At 49.5% G+C, this 17,455-nt stretch overlaps 6 protein-coding genes across 6 annotated transcripts; 1 reads left to right on the top strand and 5 right to left on the bottom strand.

The window, feature by feature from the left end:
• Positions 1–619: 619 nt before the first annotated feature.
• On the bottom strand, positions 620–3,230 carry C8Q69DRAFT_396334 (putative DNA helicase; the record flags this gene model as incomplete). Its single annotated transcript, XM_028627731.1, has 5 exons — positions 620–713; positions 832–892; positions 1,075–2,522; positions 2,576–2,608; positions 2,683–3,230. The coding sequence occupies 5 exons, from the start codon at positions 3,228–3,230 to the stop codon at positions 620–622; spliced, it is 2,184 nt and encodes a 727-aa protein (XP_028488881.1).
• Positions 3,231–3,416: 186 nt separating this feature from the next.
• C8Q69DRAFT_450347 (hypothetical protein) lies at positions 3,417–5,591 on the bottom strand. Its single transcript, XM_028629429.1, has 7 exons — positions 5,430–5,591; positions 5,047–5,336; positions 4,873–4,980; positions 4,410–4,814; positions 4,218–4,354; positions 3,989–4,160; positions 3,417–3,928 (listed from the first exon to the last, which is right to left on the bottom strand). Exons 2-7 carry the CDS (start codon positions 5,230–5,232, stop codon positions 3,857–3,859), a joined length of 1,080 nt encoding a protein of 359 aa, XP_028488880.1. The 5' UTR covers positions 5,233–5,336; positions 5,430–5,591; the 3' UTR covers positions 3,417–3,856.
• A 252-nt stretch (positions 5,592–5,843) lies between these two features.
• Positions 5,844–7,578, bottom strand: C8Q69DRAFT_394472 (lysophospholipase; the record flags this gene model as incomplete). Its single annotated transcript, XM_028627651.1, has 2 exons — positions 5,844–7,283; positions 7,339–7,578. 2 exons carry the CDS (start codon positions 7,576–7,578, stop codon positions 5,844–5,846), a joined length of 1,680 nt encoding a protein of 559 aa, XP_028488879.1.
• Positions 7,579–9,382: 1,804 nt separating this feature from the next.
• C8Q69DRAFT_440344 (hypothetical protein) lies at positions 9,383–12,650 on the bottom strand (the record flags this gene model as incomplete). Its single annotated transcript, XM_028628638.1, has 2 exons — positions 9,383–11,032; positions 11,400–12,650. 2 exons carry the CDS (start codon positions 12,648–12,650, stop codon positions 9,383–9,385), a joined length of 2,901 nt encoding a protein of 966 aa, XP_028488878.1.
• A 110-nt stretch (positions 12,651–12,760) lies between these two features.
• On the top strand, positions 12,761–13,915 carry C8Q69DRAFT_450338 (putative ubiquitin conjugating enzyme). Its single transcript, XM_028629428.1, has 2 exons — positions 12,761–13,148; positions 13,292–13,915. The coding sequence occupies exons 1-2, from the start codon at positions 12,974–12,976 to the stop codon at positions 13,627–13,629; spliced, it is 513 nt and encodes a 170-aa protein (XP_028488877.1). The 5' UTR covers positions 12,761–12,973; the 3' UTR covers positions 13,630–13,915.
• A 459-nt stretch (positions 13,916–14,374) lies between these two features.
• C8Q69DRAFT_440342 (hypothetical protein) lies at positions 14,375–15,349 on the bottom strand (the record flags this gene model as incomplete). The annotated part of the gene is made up of 1 exon (XM_028628637.1): positions 14,375–15,349. The coding sequence occupies one exon, from the start codon at positions 15,347–15,349 to the stop codon at positions 14,375–14,377; it is 975 nt and encodes a 324-aa protein (XP_028488876.1).
• Positions 15,350–17,455: the final 2,106 nt, after the last annotated feature.

Below are 17,455 nucleotides of genomic sequence, written 5' to 3'. Positions count from 1 at the left end.
GTGCGATGGTCCCCGCAGCGCGTCGTGCACAGCGAGGTCCTGGCTTGTGTGCACTACTCCACTACTGGCAGACACTGCCTAGGGGGCCCGTGCAATATGTACTTTCTAGCTTGATATGGAAAATTTCCACATTCCACTAGGTTGCAGGTTCGTTATCTTACTGCAGTGGGATAGTGATTTGGAGGCGCTCAAGAATATGCATGAAATTGAGTTCGTCACAGTTCCGAGGTAGGGTGCAACGGAGGTTCCGTATCACTAAAGCTGCCTGCTATTCGGATTTATGTTTGGATAATATGTCGTAGCTGCACTCAGGATGTTATGATTGGCGTTCCGGGCATTGATTTTCGTACCTTGAACCGAGTAAGCTCGAGCGTACCAATGGGTTGATCAGCTGCGCTGATGGCAATAGACGGCGCGAGGAGCGATACAGAACTGCTGGTACGAAGCAGTGATGAATGGGCCACCACTAATTCCTGGATATCTCGCAGTCATTTTCTCCCCAGAGGCTGAGCATCCCAAGATACCTGGCAATTAGTTAAGATCTTGTTTAGCCGTTACGCAGATCAGGCAACGCTCATCTCTTGATGATCTCCCAGCAGTCTAAGATATGGACAGGCTTTCAGGAGCTTTGTAACATCTCCCCAGCATCAGGGTACCGTAGGTCGGCATTCTCTTCAAGGAAGTCCATCCAGCGTTTCAAAAAGCCACTTCCACTGTAAAAGAGCACCAGAGATTAGCCTTCTTTGTCTATATCGGAGGAGCAGACTCCGTTGTTGGGGAATTCTCGGCGTCATCAAAGAGAAGAAATGAAATATTCATCTGGACACTTACCGACTGATTGTTTCCGAGTCACCGCAGACGCATAAATGACGTTTGGGGCGAGTCATCGCGACTGTTTGCGATTGGCATTAGCAAGACCACCTTATGTCTTAGCTGACGCAGGTACCCTCTCCGCTTGGTCCATACAGGCCGATCACCTATTCCTGGACTACGATCACATAGTGCCAGGAGAGAGCAGAGACCGCACCTCGACCAAAACTTTTTTTTTTTTTTCAGGGAATGAGTGGGACTTACCATTCAACCTCCGCTTCTCTCCAAGGAATCCAACCTCATGCTCTGGGTTGCTCCGGACAAGACTAACAACGACGGCTTCCTTCTCTCGTCCCTGGAACCCATCCACACTACCTAATTCAATTCCAGGATATTTCTCTTTGAGAATTTGAGACAGGACAGCCAGCTGTCCATTGTACGGTGTCACGACAGCGATGTCTTCCGGCTTAACCCCTGCTTCGATAAGATTGCCGACGTGTCTAGAAACGACTGCAGCTTCCATTTCATTGCTTTTGCTCTCCCCTAACAGTGCCTCCTTCTTTCCGAGCTCCTCATCTTCAGTCTTCTCCGGAAAGTCGCCACCTTGAGTGTCCCAAAACACAAGGGGCTCTCTCGTGTCGTCCGTGTCCTTCACATCGTATGGCAGATCCTTCAATAGCCGGCTCCTAACTGAGTCTGCAGCTACAAGTTTAGACTCGTACAACTCGTCTGATGGAAACCTCATGATCTTGTCGTGCATGCGATATTGAATAGTTAACATTCTTTTAATACCAGAACCGTGAAGAGAGAGTAGCCGATCAAATAAAGTCGTTTCTAGGGAGATTCCTGGTAATGACTTTGGTTCGTTCTCTCCGTCCTCAACTTTGTTGTCTTTTGTCTTGGACTTTGTGGCCGACTTTTGTATTGAGGATTTCACAGTAGGTGGCAGCTGCAAATGATCACCAGCCAGAACCAACTTCGAAGCCGATAAAAGCGGAACCCAACATTGAGCTTCGAGAGCCTGACTGGCTTCGTCAATGATGACAACATCAAATTTCTGATTCTTCAGTTGGTAACCTCCCGCTCCATGTAGAGTCGCCAGCGTTACTTTACTCCCTCTGACAAGATTGTCGACACACTTGGACTCACGTTCCCTGTACTCCTTTCGCAGCTCCTTGAGATCTCCGTAAATAGCCCGTCGCTCTCTACCGTTTCTCGTCTTCCGTATACTAGCTTGCTTATCATTAATTTCTTTGCGCACATCTTTCACGATTTCCGCAGCTTCTGACGTCTGAGTAAGCACTTCGAGAGAATGGTCTAACACGGAAGGCAAAAGGCGCGCTGGGTGACCAATCCTAACGATCGGTATCTTATGTGGCGCGAGCCGCTCAACAATATTGTCGACGGAGATATTGGAGGGTCCACAGACGAGCACGCGCAAGTTCCGTTGAACCATCTGACGGATGAGCTCTATCAGGGTGTGCGTTTTTCCAGTTCCAGGCGGTCCATGTATGAGTGAAATCTCCTTCGAGGCAAGCGCGAATCGGATAGCTTCCTTCTGGGAGTCGTTTAAGGTAGGGTCGTGAAACTGCACCGTGCCCAGGGAGTCGATGTCGACAGAAGAAGGCGAAGTATGGCCAAAAGCCATCCTCATGAAATAAGTATATTCTGACTCGGCCATCTTCTCCATTTTCTGCATGGTCTGGTTCATGCTGGAGACAATCAGCGCCTAGGCCTAGTATACTCCTTGCAGTTCTGGACTCACCGTCTGTATGTGACGTCGTTGGCCAATTTTATACTGCATATCTTCGTCAGTCATGATATCGGTCATAGAAAGCGAGTCCTACAAGCACAGCATGACAACAAACATACAGCCACAGCTTTTTGCCCCAGAGCTCTTCCACGCCTTCATCATCCTCTTTCGGACGGCCTCCGCTTCCTGATTGACCAAAAGCGATCCATACGCTTCGCTCACCAACTCTCGTGACAACGCCTTCAATCCCTTGTGCGGCATTAGACTTCGTACCATCCTTGTCTTTATCTTTCCCTGATTTCCTGGTACCCCCCGCAGAAGTATCGCTGACTCGAACGACATCACCGACTCTGATTCCATGGGCCCCTAGTCGAGCTTCCCCGCTCGCATCTGTCTGTCCACCAGCCGTCTTAGAATTCGAGGACATTGCGGGGTCTGCTGTAAATTCTCCAACAAGGCGACCTCCCATTCCTGTCTGGCATTGTGCCAGGATGATTCCAGTTAATGCATATCCTGTCGCTTGTAGTGTTCGACGCGTTGAAGCGGAGGCGGAGGCAGCTTTGCTAGCAAGTGCGGACGATGAGACTTCAGCTTCGTGCTCTTTCAACAGGAGCTGCTGTTGCGTTTGGGCGAATAGCGGTATCGATACTGGAGAAGCCGGAGCCATTTTGACTATAATGAGCAGCTAATGCTGCAGTATGCACAAAATATTGAAAGGGGCGATAACAGTCGAGTTTGTAATTACACAGATCTTGCCCACCTCGACGGTGGGGAACTAACCGGCAGAACCGACATTCAAATACTCACCGCCTAGAACACCGCCTAGAAAGTTGTAGATCTCGCACGGCGCCCTCCCCATTCTCCAACGCCATATATTGTTACCACAACAAAGGTTCATTTGTCAGTCAGGGCTCCAGATGACACAGTAGTACAGAGCTAGTCCACATTTATCCAGCTGGAGACTCCCTATTCGGACCATGGAGAGGCTCCATGGAGTTTTCAAAGAAGATCCCTCCCCGCTAAAGCCAGAAAGCGGGGTTTTTGCAACACCCTCCATCTCTCGCCTTATGGAGTTGTCAGGTACTGAATATACTTGTATGTACAACGAAAGAAGAGATGGCTATATGGTTTACATCAGCACCTTACGGGATTAAAGCTCTGTATATACTTGTGAATAATTATTCAAATAGAGAGAACATTCATTTGGCTAACCACACAGAGTTGACTAGGTACAATCCATTCAGTAGAACAATCAACAACTAGCTTCGCATTCCAGAATATTCGATAGTTGGCTCAAGCAGCAGCTTCCACCGTTGCTTTCTCACCAAACTTGATGTAAGTGTTAGAAAGTTGCTTGCGGACATGCTATATATACCAATTAGCTCTTGTTTCTATAAGCACTCCCAAATGCGGGGAAAAACTCACCTCTCCTGCCTTGACCGGCCCAGATTTAGCTGGGTTTTCAGCAGTGATACAGCTCTCAAGGACAGAGATAGTGGCGTCGTAGTCGACACCGAAAAAGAAGGGGACGGAGAACCGCTCTTCTCCGGTTAGGTTTGTTGCACGGTGAAGAGTCGATCTGAAGATGCCGTTTGTCCTAATTTTTGATTAATATGGACGTATTTTTTTTCCCTGAGACGGAATATATTCTTACCAGAAAGCAAAGAAGTCACCAATGTTGATGACAAACGTTCCAGGAATCGGGGGCGCTGCAACCCACTGGCCTTTGACGTTGAGAACTTGTAGCGCTGGAACCTTATCTTGAGAGAGGATAGTGAAGCATTCGTAGTCCTTCTTGGGATTAGCTGCTAATTCCGTTTCTTCTCGGAGATATAGATAGTCATACCGTGTGGGTGTCAATACCCGCGACCTCCTCACCAGGTACAGGCTGAGGAGGATAATGCATCAGGCGGGAGATGCAGCCCGGATGTTTCACGATACCATCGAAATAATCTTCCGGAAGCTGCAAGGCAAGAGCAAAAATCTTCATCATGCGACGACTGAGCTCAAGGATTTCCTGGAAGTAGGCAAGGTAGGTTTTCTTGAAGCCTGGCAAATGCTCTTCCTTAGGCCATTGGTTGCCTCCATATAGACTGTAGTGGTCTGGAGGCAGGACGTCATCGGGGCCCTTCTGGCTGTCGCCGGCAATTTCGTATCCGATGTCAAAGGCTTCCGACAGGTTTCCAGCCGGTTTGTCGCTGAGCTCCTCGTCTGAGTGCTCTCCATAGAGAGGGCTGAAACCGCGGAATTTCTAGAGGCAACTCAGAACTGGTCGAGGACTGACGGGAGAAGAAAGTAGTGAGTCTTACCTGCGAATTTCCTATGTAACTCTCCATCTTCTTATCCTCCGGAAGAGCGAAGTAGTCGTGTGCCGCTTCGTGGACTTTGCGAATGAGGTCTTCCTGAACACCGTGGTTCTATACAATATATCCCAAAGTCAGATAAATCCACATGGATGGTAGTTCTGATACCGCTAGTCAGACCTTGATGTAGAAGAACCCAACACGCGAGCAAGCATCGTAAATCTGCTTTGCTAGCTCCTTTCGTTCCTCGATATTGGGACTCGACATGGGAGCAAGATCGATAATAGGAATGTTGTCAAAGTCTCCCTGGACAATGTCCTTCTGGATGGCGATATCGCCGAAGCGAGTCTTGAGAGTGGTGCTCATGATGATCGTACTGGAAATCCCGGAAGGATATGGAATGAGAGAAACCGAGTATAGCGATGCAAGGAAATTATACCTTAACACTCGTCTTTGCTTGGAATTTAAATCTGTTTCTGCGCAGTCAGTGTCGCCGTTATATATCTACCCCGGTCCTCTATGTACGCCCCCCACTTTTGCGATATCGTACTGAATGTACTCACTTCCGTCTTGCTCGCAACAGGAACTTAAACTCAAGAAAAAACCGAAGGGGGTTTCCCTATCAGAGTAATAGTAAGATACAAGAAAGTCCAGGTTCTTGCTGGTACTCAGAATATTAACCTAAAGAGGAAGCCAAGCGGAGACGCCTTGCGAACAATTATTGTCTGGCAGATAAAGCTTTATCGCATGGGAATCTGAGTCCCCACTTGTCAAAATCCATATCTTATCTAAGCTTATACCTACCGTGGATAGCCAAAACTGTTCATTGGTGGTTGCAAAGTTCAAACAGAGAAAGAAACTTGACTTTTCATTTATTAATTCCAGAGAGACAAAGCAATAGCCAGCTTATCTCTTCGGCAATAGTCAATATTATCCAACAAAAGAATAGTTGATCTCTGTCCGCGCATGCCGCTAAATTACACCAGCGCTGACGATACTGATGACAATGTGGAGTTCAGATCCTCGTAACAGTATTGTGCAAAGCACAGAGTGCAATCCACTGGGAGCGTGAATGAGGTCTTCGCGAGAATAGCACACCCAAGACATGTCGCCCAGTTGTCATCGTCCGCCTGCTCGGCCATGGCGACGCCATTGCCAATCATTGCGTCTGTTTCATCTGTCGTATACCAGAGTTTGTAGGTGGACTGTCCACTATTATAGGTCATATTTACATTGGGAATATAGATGATTGTTAGTTTGTCGCTCTCTGTGCATCCGAAGAAGGTCGGTCGCGTGTTCAGTCCCTCGGCGAGGAAGATGTCAACAGAGGGGATGTAAGGCATCTTGGTCAGGTTGCGATTGGTACTCTGGACGTAGGTAGTCAGGATCTCAGATCCATTGGGGTAGTTCGCGGATGTATCGGCAGAGTTGTCATTGACGATAAGCACATCGACATCCCGGTAAGATTGCAGGAATGGCCAGATAGGATCATTCTGGTTCGCTTCGCCGCCATCGGCAAGGTACAACTCCTGCTGAGTCCAGACAGCATCAGCGGAATTGGCGATTCCGCTCGGGCTATTGTATCCGTAGAATGGGTTGGGATAGACAGCATACTCATCACGCGTGACGAATTCATGAGTCTTGTTCACAATTACGGAGAGGTCCTGCGCCAAGGATGTGTAGTTGTCTCCAGTTGAATTGCCAACCGTGACCGGTATGCAGACATTATTGAATAAGTTGGAAGAGGTACCCAGGACATAGCCGATGTTGTCGTAGTTGGTGATGCAAGAGCCATTACTCGGCTGCCCGCCGGACAGGGACGTACCGAGATACTCCGTAGGGGTAAATGCGCTTACGTCGCTATCCCATGATCCAAACTCATAGGGAGTGAATTCATAGATTGTGGCATTCGGTCCAGGGGTGCAGTCGCCTTCCCAGGTCTTCACGCCAAGCGCGAGAATTATGGGGAAGGGCGCCTCGAAGTCAGTGAAATTAGACAGGCCTGAAACGGACGACAGAGTGATGTCGACGCCTCCATCAGTGCCGTAAAAAAGCTGATAAGAAAGCAACCGACCCCACGGATCAGTTAAGGTCGGGGGGAAGCCTGCGGCTGCCTTCGCCTCGATATCGGAAGCGATATCTGCATAAGCAACTGCAACTAGCAAGTTTTCGGGAACCAGAAGGCTGTCCTGGAAAGCTTGTTCCCATAGACCCTGCTTTAATGAGGTGATGGTTGGATAATTGTTTCCAATAATAGAGGACAATAGCCAAGCACCACCGGACAGGCCTGACTGATATGTCAGAGCTTGATATAGGCCACTGGTGCTAATATTGCTGTCTCGCTCATCAAATCCCTGAATTACACCTGCACCGACCAGGAGGGACCTATATCCGCCACCACTGACGGCCAATCCCAGCTAGAATTCTAGTCAGCAGCGAATGATATTCTTGAAGATGCAGATCGAGACTCACCGTTGGCAAGGTGCCATTGACCACAAATCCAGGATTGGTCTTTGACAACCAGGAACTCAACGCTTTGTCAGCTTTCTGCTTTCGCTGAGAGACGTAGGATGCCTCGTTGCTGTTCAGACTATCGGCAGGCCGGACCAGAGACGAAGAAGGACAAGAGATCGGTGTCGGCGCGTATGATCCAGCGACAGCCTGAGAAAGAAACAGCAAAGTCGTCACAGCGGAGACGACAAAGGATCCCATGTTGGCTGATGCAAGGCACACTGCAGGTAACCCTCTTTCATGGATACCCTCAACACCGGAAGCTGACCTGGCGAATATATAGCCATGCGAGACATTGCGCGGGGACAGTGATCGACAAGACCAATCATTTGTCGTTTAGCAGAACCACTGTTGTTCATTAGCACCAAGCGAGAGACACGGCTCCCACGAGTGCAGTAGAATGTTCTCTATGGTATCGTGGGGCATATAGGCGGCGCTGTCCATAAGATCAACACGCCCGTTGGCCCAGTTCGGATATTTCATGGTCCGTCCGTCGCATTCCAGAGAAACGCCGGCATAAAGCTGATCGGTCATTTATTATTTTTTTTTTCGACGCCCAGCAGTGCCTCATGGTGGGGTCGGTTGATAGCCTCAATTCCGTATCTGCAGCAGGAAGAGACTAGAAGATCAGAGCCGTCCACGTGGGTTTGTAGGGGCCCAGGAAGTCATTAATAATGATAGTGAAAATAGGACAGGTACAGGCGGGTCACCTCCCGAGTCAAACGCATAAAAATGAAGCTATTAATAACCTGCATAGGGCCGCCTACTCAGTAGAGTAAGTAAGTACGGTATGAAGATAACTATCCTACCGTTTAGATCCCGCTAACCTGCGAATTGCTAACCGTAAACCAATAATACCCAGAAAACACGGATATAGCGCAGAAACTAACTTACTGGTACATATCTACGGAGTACTCAAAAAAGAGCCTAGTTTGCCAAGATCTATCCGGTGAGTCCGGTCTTCTGCCGTCAACTCCGGTCAAGATCTCAGGTTTGTGAGCGACCAACACTCAGCGGATGGCAGGAGTTAGGTACTCTTATATGCCCGAGGCTAAAGACGCACAGGCTCTGTATGAACTAATGATGTTGCTCTTTAGACGAAGATTAAGCCACCTAATAATGTCCCTTAACAGCAGCACGGCTGCAAAGCAGCGACAATACACGTCGTGTTGTTGTATAAATTAATTGTGCCTGGATCGTCTATCGCTGTGCCTGGGAATGGCTGTCCCGTCACTGATGCGGGGAACCGACCCAAGGTACTGGGACATGAATTCCTTATCTAGATAGATCAGGATTAGCATCGAAACCAGGATCAGCGGTTATCCATGATGTCTAATCCATCCTGCTTTACTTCCTAATTTCCCTATCTCCACATGCCTCTGGTAAACTGACGATAAGGGTCGAATAGCTAAGTAGGGCTGGCTACCATGTGCACATAATTAGGACGGAAATGCGTCGTACAGATTCGCTGCAATTTGCACTGACTGTATTGCTGTACAGTACACAGAAGGGGAAGCTGCGTAAAGAAGCCATCCACAGACAGCGGGAGGTAAGACACCAACTGCTATCTGAATCGTTGACCAAATACCGCCACGACACTCCTGGAGAGAGATAGCTCAGTGTGCAGAATGTAGAAACATATGCTTCACCGTAAGCATGTGTAAGGTCTGTTCAACTATTGTGAATGGCTGGGATTCAACCGCAGAGGGGAAAACCGGCTAGAATTCACTGTAAGTGAAGCCTTCAAGAAATTGCACCGACCGGAAATGATGTCATATAGGGAGGTGCTCACAGAAAGTACTGTGGAGATACTACATAGGCGCCAGAGGGGAGGATACATAAAGCACGAAGAAGCAGAAGGTCCCAATTGTTAGTTTGGTAGGGTATTGATGAGATGGTGCCACCCAGGAAGAGACTAGACAGAGAGGGAAAGATGAAGACGGCGAGAGGCAAACTTGCGAATGGATTCTTCGCTGTTCGACAAAAAAGTGGCCCATAGAATCCTTCAGGTACGAGACTTCGTGATGCATCTGTGGCCGAGGAATGGGAAGTCGTTGCTCTTTACAGAGACGTATCCCGGGCCCATGACGATCTGCTCCGCGGTGGATTCATATTCATGGTCGTCTAGGAGGTAGACTTGAAAGGAATGAATACCACGCAGGGCCGAAAACACCTGGAAAAAGCGTCGCAGATATCCGTTTCTCTCACTTCGAATGAGAGGCGAACCCAGTGTCCCAAGATCCACGATGGTGAGCGAGAGCCGGTCCATGCAAAAGTGTTCCTTGAAGAAACGAAGGAGGATCGACCAGGAAAGCTGCAAGGAACGCTCAAGCTTCGGAGCCGGACTGCCAAAAGATCGATGAGAAGGCGGAAACTTGACGATCAAATAACGTATCTTTGCCAGAGTTGCATTCGAGAAGGGGTGCAAGAACCTCATCATCTGGTCAGGGTTCTCCTGAATGAACGCAAAGCGGTTGCTGGTATAGAAAATCCCGGACGCGTCTTCGTACATCTCCCGGTTGACAAGGAAGTACGGAAGCGGTGACCTAAAGCAGGAACAGGTCGAGGAGAGAGCAGTCTGTCCGTAGGAGCAAAAGCAAGTGGCTCCGGTCATAGAGCAAGTTCCACAACACATCAGATAGCTGGTATCCTGTGCACGTTCGCACTTGTGGCTTTGAAACGTAGTGAGTCCGGCGCATGCCTTGGAGCTATGTATGAATGGATCCCAACGGACAACTAGGAGATGACGCCAGACCATAAGCTGTAGCTCCTTCGGAAGCTTTAGGAACGGAAATGGTTCGGATGTATCCTTAACAACTGTAGTTGCGTACTCAGCTGCATCTCTCGCCACGGAAATGACACTGGGTAGAGGCAGCGCATTGAAGTAGAATGAGCACCCAGCGAGGGCCGGGAAGTCTTCAAGGTTCTCGACAACCGCCATGGCAGTCTCGGGATCCTTGACTCGACACTTGATGCTGAAGTACCTGAGTCTAGGCATCCCAGTGGCGATAACCTGGGAGAAAGAGCGCCACAGGTTAAGACATGCACGATGACAGTCGACCTCCACCATGTCCGCCTTAATGGTCCTGTTATCGTAGGTCTGCAGATCGACGTGAATCGAGCGGATGTGCTTTAGACCGCGAGCAGCCGAAATACGAAACGTCACAAGATCGGATCGACGGCGCAGAAAGACTGTGAACTTGTTCTTGCTGTAGAATGTTGAGAAGGCGTCACGGTAGACCGCGTGTGAAACCAGAAATATATCAAGAGGCAATGGCGGATGGTCACAGTTTCTCGCGCCAAAAGTGGTGTTCCAGTTTCCAACCATATCCCTTTTGTCAGGGTACTCCAAGCAGGCAGAGCGGTTGTGATTCTTGGACCTCCCCTTTTCATAGACCACGTCGACTGGGCACGACCTGACAAGACCATAATACTCGTAGATGCGAACCCTGACCTTTTCTGGGAGATCGAGAAAGGTCTTTGAGGCGGCCATCGAGACTGCTGGGCCAGCTTCGACACAGGGATCTTCAAACGCCATATCGGCCATGTCCACGTCGAAGTCCGTGTCGAAGTAGTCCTCGTCGAAGTCGGATTCGATGGCCGCGTCGACCATGTCAGTGTCACTGAAGAGCTCCATCGTGAAAATACGAAAGGACTACCCCTTAAATGCGTGTCAGCTAGGGACCCTCAACACGACAATTTCCTTCTGATGCCTCACTTACTAAGTGGGTGTGTTTCAAGATAGCCCTTTTGACAAACAATGGCGCATGGGAGGCATGCGGGAGACGGTGGCAGGATAGGGAGAGGTCAACAGAAAAACGAACGGAGAAGACGGTAGTCCCATATAAAATCGGTGGGATGGGTAGAACAAGCGAACAATGGCAAGCGAGCAGTGAATAGCAGGCGATGTGAAGGGCATCACGGAGGCCACCGGCCAGTAACACCAGGGGACTCTTTGAAGAGACATTGGCCGCAAAGCTGCCTACAACATGCCAGCCAGGGCTCTATCACTGCTTTTCCACCTTAACCTCCCCAATAGCAAAGGATTTCTCATCCAGGGTCTCTTTCTTTCCCACAATGATGCCACGATTCCCTTTTGGAATCAATCCTTTTATTTCGCTCTTGCAAAGGCCTTTTCCAGCAACCTCGCACTCCCCACACCTTCTTCCCACAGGCAAGCAGACTGTCTGTCCCAAGCCAACAAGAAGCTTGTTGATCTCATGCCACTTATCCTTTGGTAGCCAGGATTCTAACGCCTTGCGAGTCTCTTCAGGGTTCTTGCTCTTCTGCCACCCCCACAGATTCGTGATACGATGGACATGGACATCGACTCCGATCCCTTCGTGCTTGCCCCACGCCGCACTCATGCAGAGATAAGCCATCTTGGGACCAACTCCCGGGAGCTTCATGAGCTTTTCAGCCGTGTCTGGGATATCTGAGTTATACTCATCGCGAAGGATAATAGCAGCGGCCTTGATATATTTGGTCTTATTGTTGTGAAAGCCAACGGTACGAATGAGTTCGTTAAGGCGCTCTGGAGAGACGGCAAGAATATTCTCGAGATTCAGTGTGCTATCCTTAGCCGCTACCTGGTCCTTACCTTCATCATCCTCTGCCTTGATGATTGGGGACGCTACAGGAGCGGTTTTCTGTTCTCCCAGCTCGGTGTGCAGCCGCTGCATGGCCACAGCAGTGACAGTGTCTTTAGTCTGGGAAGACAGCATGAGAGCGACGAGAGTCTGGAATCTCCTATCTCGAGGAGATGAACCTCGCCAGTACAGCTCAGCGCAACCCATGGTATCAACCGGGGCCGTGGGATTTTCTTCTCTCATTTTCTTGACTATTGAATAGATAGTCTCCCAGTTGGAAGGCGGCTGGACTACAACCGAACCATCTGTGGCAGTCACTTTACGCGCTGGCATGCGACGTGCTTTGGCGCCATTTGAGCTGGCCTTTGGAGTCTCCTGCTTTACGATAACCTTGCGAGGAGACCTGGTAGAAGCTGCTCTGGTCTTCCGTCGTTTGGCTGCAGGGGCCAATAGGTCTTCGATATCATCCGTATTTGCAGAGGAGAGCGAGGAGCCATCATCGTCACTGATTAGAGCTTCTTGTTTTGGCGGAAGATCAGAGCTGATATCCCCAGCGGAGTTTTCAGAAAATGCAAAGCTCTGCAAGGCATTAGAGGTAAGGGCACTGCGAGTGCGTCTTTTCCCAGGCGGAGACAGTGCCTGTAGCACTTTTGTAGTGTCCTTTGCGATCCGTGAGGTGCGCATATTGGTGGTTGAACTTTTCGAGATAGATTTTGCCCCCTGATTTAGAAGCACGCAGATTGGTAGAAGCATCCGCAGCCACGCGAGCGGAGCCTGCGGAAAGCTGAACTCGACCCACGGCAGCTTTCCTAGCCTCGGCACGCCGTGTTCACGGGAACAACGAGAGGCGCGCAGTCTGCCTTTACTTATTCCTCCCGAAGCCGATGGGAGGCATCAGAGACGGACCTCATCCTTCCAGCTATCACCTCACTAGGTCGTTTATCTCACCCGTCGCGAAAAAGGACAACATCAAGGCTCAGTGAGGCAGTTGGAGTCCCGCTTCAGTCATGGCGTCATCGCAATCCGCCCCCTCCTCCGCAACAACGCAGCGTCTTCTGCGCGAGCTGAAGGACTACGCGAAAAACCCAAATGAGGTATTACTGCATCTCCGTCCCGTAGACGACGAGGATCTGCTACATTGGGAGGCAGTCCTGAAAGGAGTCAAGGGGACTCCGTATGAAGGTGAGTTTGAGAGAAAACGTTCCGATCTCGGATAGATGTCCCAGCAAAACGCATATGCCATCACGTTGCCTCTATTCTCATTCTAATATACACTCATAACCATAATGATCATGATCAAAGTTAACAACCTCACTCTCTCCCAGGCGGCCTCTGGCACCTCTCCATCTCAATCCCGCCTAACTACCCTCTCTCCCCGCCGACGATCAAGTTCACAACGCGCATTTCCCATCCCAACATCTCCTTCACCAACGGCGATATCTGCCTCACCCTCCTAACAACCGAGCATTGGAGTCCCGTCTACACGCTATCCAGCACCCTATCTGCCATCCACCAGTTGCTCACGGACCCGCAACCCGATTCCCCGCTGAACGTGGACGTTGCCGCCCTGCTCAGAGACGGTGATATTCCCGGATGGGAGAGCATCGTCCGTTACTGGACTGAGGAGGAAAGATGGCAAGGTCAGGGGAACGCGGCGCGGTAGTAGATAGCGGTCAGTGAGCTTCGAGGGGAGATGGGTCTCTTGAGTACGATTGTTGACGGCCTGAACTATCTGATGATGAGTGTTACAGATGTATAACTAGTGAACAGTGCACAGAAGGAACCATTCTGTATTATGATGGATACCCGAACGGGAAATTAGCGGGTAAATACGAGACGACGAAATTTGCAGCCATACTACGATTTTCACATGGACATATGTATTTGAATTCTGAAACCAAGAGATAGATACTCCCACAGTCTAAAACTGCAAGAGATATTTCAAATTTGATTTGTTTCCCTTTTCAATGCATTATGTAGTAATAGCAGACTATATCAATTTAGCTGCTAGGACAAACAAACTGCCAAACGGCCCTGTGCCGCGTAGGTATGATATCATACGCAACGAACAACGACAACAACAACAACAACAACAATAATAATAATAAGGCAATAATAATCTCAGAAAATGCTGATGATATGATATGGTATAAAGGAGAGACGTGACATGGTCGTAGAAGAACTTCCAATGCTTTGAACGCTGCAGATGATGTATGATAAGGACCGGATATGGAGAAGAGCAAGAATGCTCATGTTGCTTCCCAGGATGAAGAGAGAGAGCGAGAAAAAAACAAAAAAAAAAACAAAATCAAAATATCCCCATGCAAAAGAACGCCGCTTTTTTTATGCACTAGTTCAGGAAAAAAAGGAGGTTGATTTAAGATGTTCAAGCGTAAGGTTGAATGGGCTTAGAGAGCCATGGCCACAGCCATAGCACCACCAAGCATCACCAATGCCTCTCTCTTAAGGTTCATAGAGGTGGCTGCAACGTTCTGCTGCAGACTGGGACCTCCCGTAGCGGCAGCAGTGGCAGCTACTGCCTCGGTTGGGTGAACGACAGTCACCGCAGTGACAGTGCTCAGGCTGCCGTTGGGAAGAGTGGTGGTGCTCTTGTAGGTTGAAGTGTAGGGTTTCTGAGTCGTGGACGGGCTCGACGAAGCTGAGGTCACGGCTGAGCTGGAGATGGAGCTGGAGCTTGAAGAGGTCGTCGACGTCACGAAGCTCGAGGAAGCAGTGGATGCTGCTGCAGCGGACGAGCTGGAGGCCGACGTAGACGTAGTGTCCGTCTTTGTGGTTGCCGCTGTCGTCTTGGGAGCAGAGGACGAGGCCTGGCTGGACGACGGAGTCTCGCTGGTAGACGAGTCACTCGAAGAGCTCTCGCTGGACGAGCTCGCACTGGAAGAAGGAGTCTGGCTGGAAGTCGGCTCGGCAGCGGACGAGGAAGAGTCAGATGAAGAGGTAGAGTCGGATGAAGTCGTAGAGTCAGACGAAGACGTAGCTGCGATTGGAGTGGCCGAAGAAGTTGGCTGAGGGCTGGTAGGATCCTGAGAAGCAGCAGTGGTCGACGTCTTGGTAGCGGCAGTCGAGTTGCTCTCAGCGCGACGCTGGGCCAGATGGAGGAGCACTGTTGCAAGAGGTGCGTCCTCCTTGTGGAGGGCTTCTACAGCTTTGCTGTCATGGTGGAAGACGCCATGGCGAAACTTGTCGGACAGAGTATGAATGGCTTCATGGATTGAATTCTCGTCGATGCTGTGTAGGAGTTCCTGGAATGACGCATCTGGCTCTCCTGCCTCATCGACCTCCGCCTGGGGCTCAGCAGCCACGGCTGCCAAGGCAGCGGAGGAGAAGACCGAGAGAAGGAGGAACTTCTTGAAAGAAACCATCTCTGATAAAGGGATTCCGTGCAGAGAGAGAATCCTCGCCAGAAGATGAGGGTGGCAGCAGCTGAAGAAAAGGACAAAGAGGAGCGTGAAGCGTCAAAGATGAGACGCTCTGGTGAATTGTACAGCCTGAGGAATGTTGTGGCCGTTTCCGTAGGTTCCGCTGGTTGGAGCTGTCTGCCAGCTTAAGAGGGAAACAAAGGCACAAACAACTGCACAGGTGTCACAATGGCCTTGTTTGCACTACAAAAGAGACGGTATAGGGGTTAATAGCGAGGCCAGGATATGAAGCAAAAGAAAAAAAAGATAGCCGTTGATCCTGGCGGCGATGGACAAGACTATTTAGGCGGCGGTGGAGAGACTCAGGATGTCGACAACGTATCAACCAGCTTAGGCCCGAATGGCCGGCCTGGATCTACTAGGACGACGCTATTAGCAGCTTCTTTTTTCTTGGATTTTCCATCATCCGATCCACCCTGGACAAGGCCGGTCCCGTCTATCTATCCTATCCCGTACAGATCCCGGACAACGTTGCTGACTCCGATCGATGATGTCCCGTTGATGTATTAATTGTTATCTGCAGACAGCATATGAGCGACAGAACCATTACGGTGTGTATAGTGACTATCTTTACGAGTTGGCTTGATTGATATTTTTGCTATTAACAGCGGTGATGTTATCCTCGGGGTGTGTTTATAGATAGAACCTTTTTTCGCCTTCCTTCTCGTACCCGAAGGCCGCATTCCGTGGTTTCGTCCTGAGTAGACCGGTTCAACCGTGGTGGGCAGTCCGATGCTTCCAACTTGTTCCAGCTGCTGGATCAGGGCCCAGCCTATCACCGAATCCGATCGTCCTGAGTGTGCGACGGTTGAGCAGAGACATTCTTAACTCAGTCCGTCCTCTCATCACGGACGGAGATTCTAAACTTATATCACTGGGGGTGTGCTCTGTCCGCAGCATGAACCAGCCCGTGTGTTTGGCTAACTGTCGAGCGATTCAAACTGAGACATCGCCTGAGCTGCGCCGCCTTTGGTGTTCCCCGCGCAGCGGAGCCAACTATTCTAGTGGATAGTAGTCGATTATTCTAGTGCGAACTGCTGCGCCTTACGACGATGGAAGACGTCATCCTCTGCGACGCATCATCCGGCTTGACCAGCAGCGCAGACAAGTTGGAGAGACCATGAAACAGGGAGCATCTAATCGTGTCTGAAGTAGGATCGAGTACAGCAGAGTCAGCAAAATCCATTGTGTGATTGTTGTGAGAGAGCAGACAATAATAATCCTCACAGCACATTATTGCCAATCAAGCACGCCACACTGAAAGCAGATGTGTCAAAGATTCAGAGTTGCCGAAAGCGAAGAAAGCGAAGAAAGCGAAGCCACAGAACGACAGGAATGTGGATGATTCGTGCGGAGTCGATGCCGCCCGAGAGAGGGAAAAGTTGGCGGTGGCAGACACGAGATCCACAGGCCAAGTTTTGATCCCTGGAGCCGCGCTTGGGCTTCTCACATCTCTCTCCCACAGCTGCACGAATCTCCAAAATCCACCTGCACCATCACAGTACTATCGTATGATATGACAGATGGAGAGGCAGCTCATTGACATCTCGGACAATAAATTTGGCGTGGTTGATATTATTCGATGCTATATCCGATCATAGTTGAATGATTTATCCCAAACTAATTACCCGATGCAGATGTCGCTTAACTCGGTTCCAATCTTTAAACACTAAAAATTACTTAACTATTCTCTGGCTCAGGAACGTATTAATAAGTTTTTGCCATCTCTGAATCAAGAGTTCATTCAGTTCGGTAAACTAAGAAGATTTTCCCCAAGTCTAGGAAAAATGGACTTCCCAATTGAGTTTGTCTTCGAGATTACCATGCATATACGATGTAACTTCTGATGCTTTTCTCCGCAAGTAAGACCTCGTATGATGTGGAGCACGGAAAATTCACAACGAGAAGCAGGCCAAAACTGTAGAAAAGGAGCAATAGGGCATATATATAAATCAAAGCAATGTGTCCTCTATCTCTGCGAAAATATTCCTTGATCCTGGGAGCTTTCTTCACTAATCTATCAAATATCTCATCTAGATACATCCCGGT

This window comes from Paecilomyces variotii, assembly GCF_004022145.1.
Source record: "Paecilomyces variotii strain CBS 101075 chromosome Unknown C8Q69scaffold_1, whole genome shotgun sequence".
Lineage (NCBI taxonomy): Eukaryota > Fungi > Ascomycota > Eurotiomycetes > Eurotiales > Thermoascaceae > Paecilomyces > Paecilomyces variotii.
The sequence above is the reverse complement of the archived record's forward strand: the minus strand, read 5'-3'. Positions and strand labels throughout refer to the sequence as shown.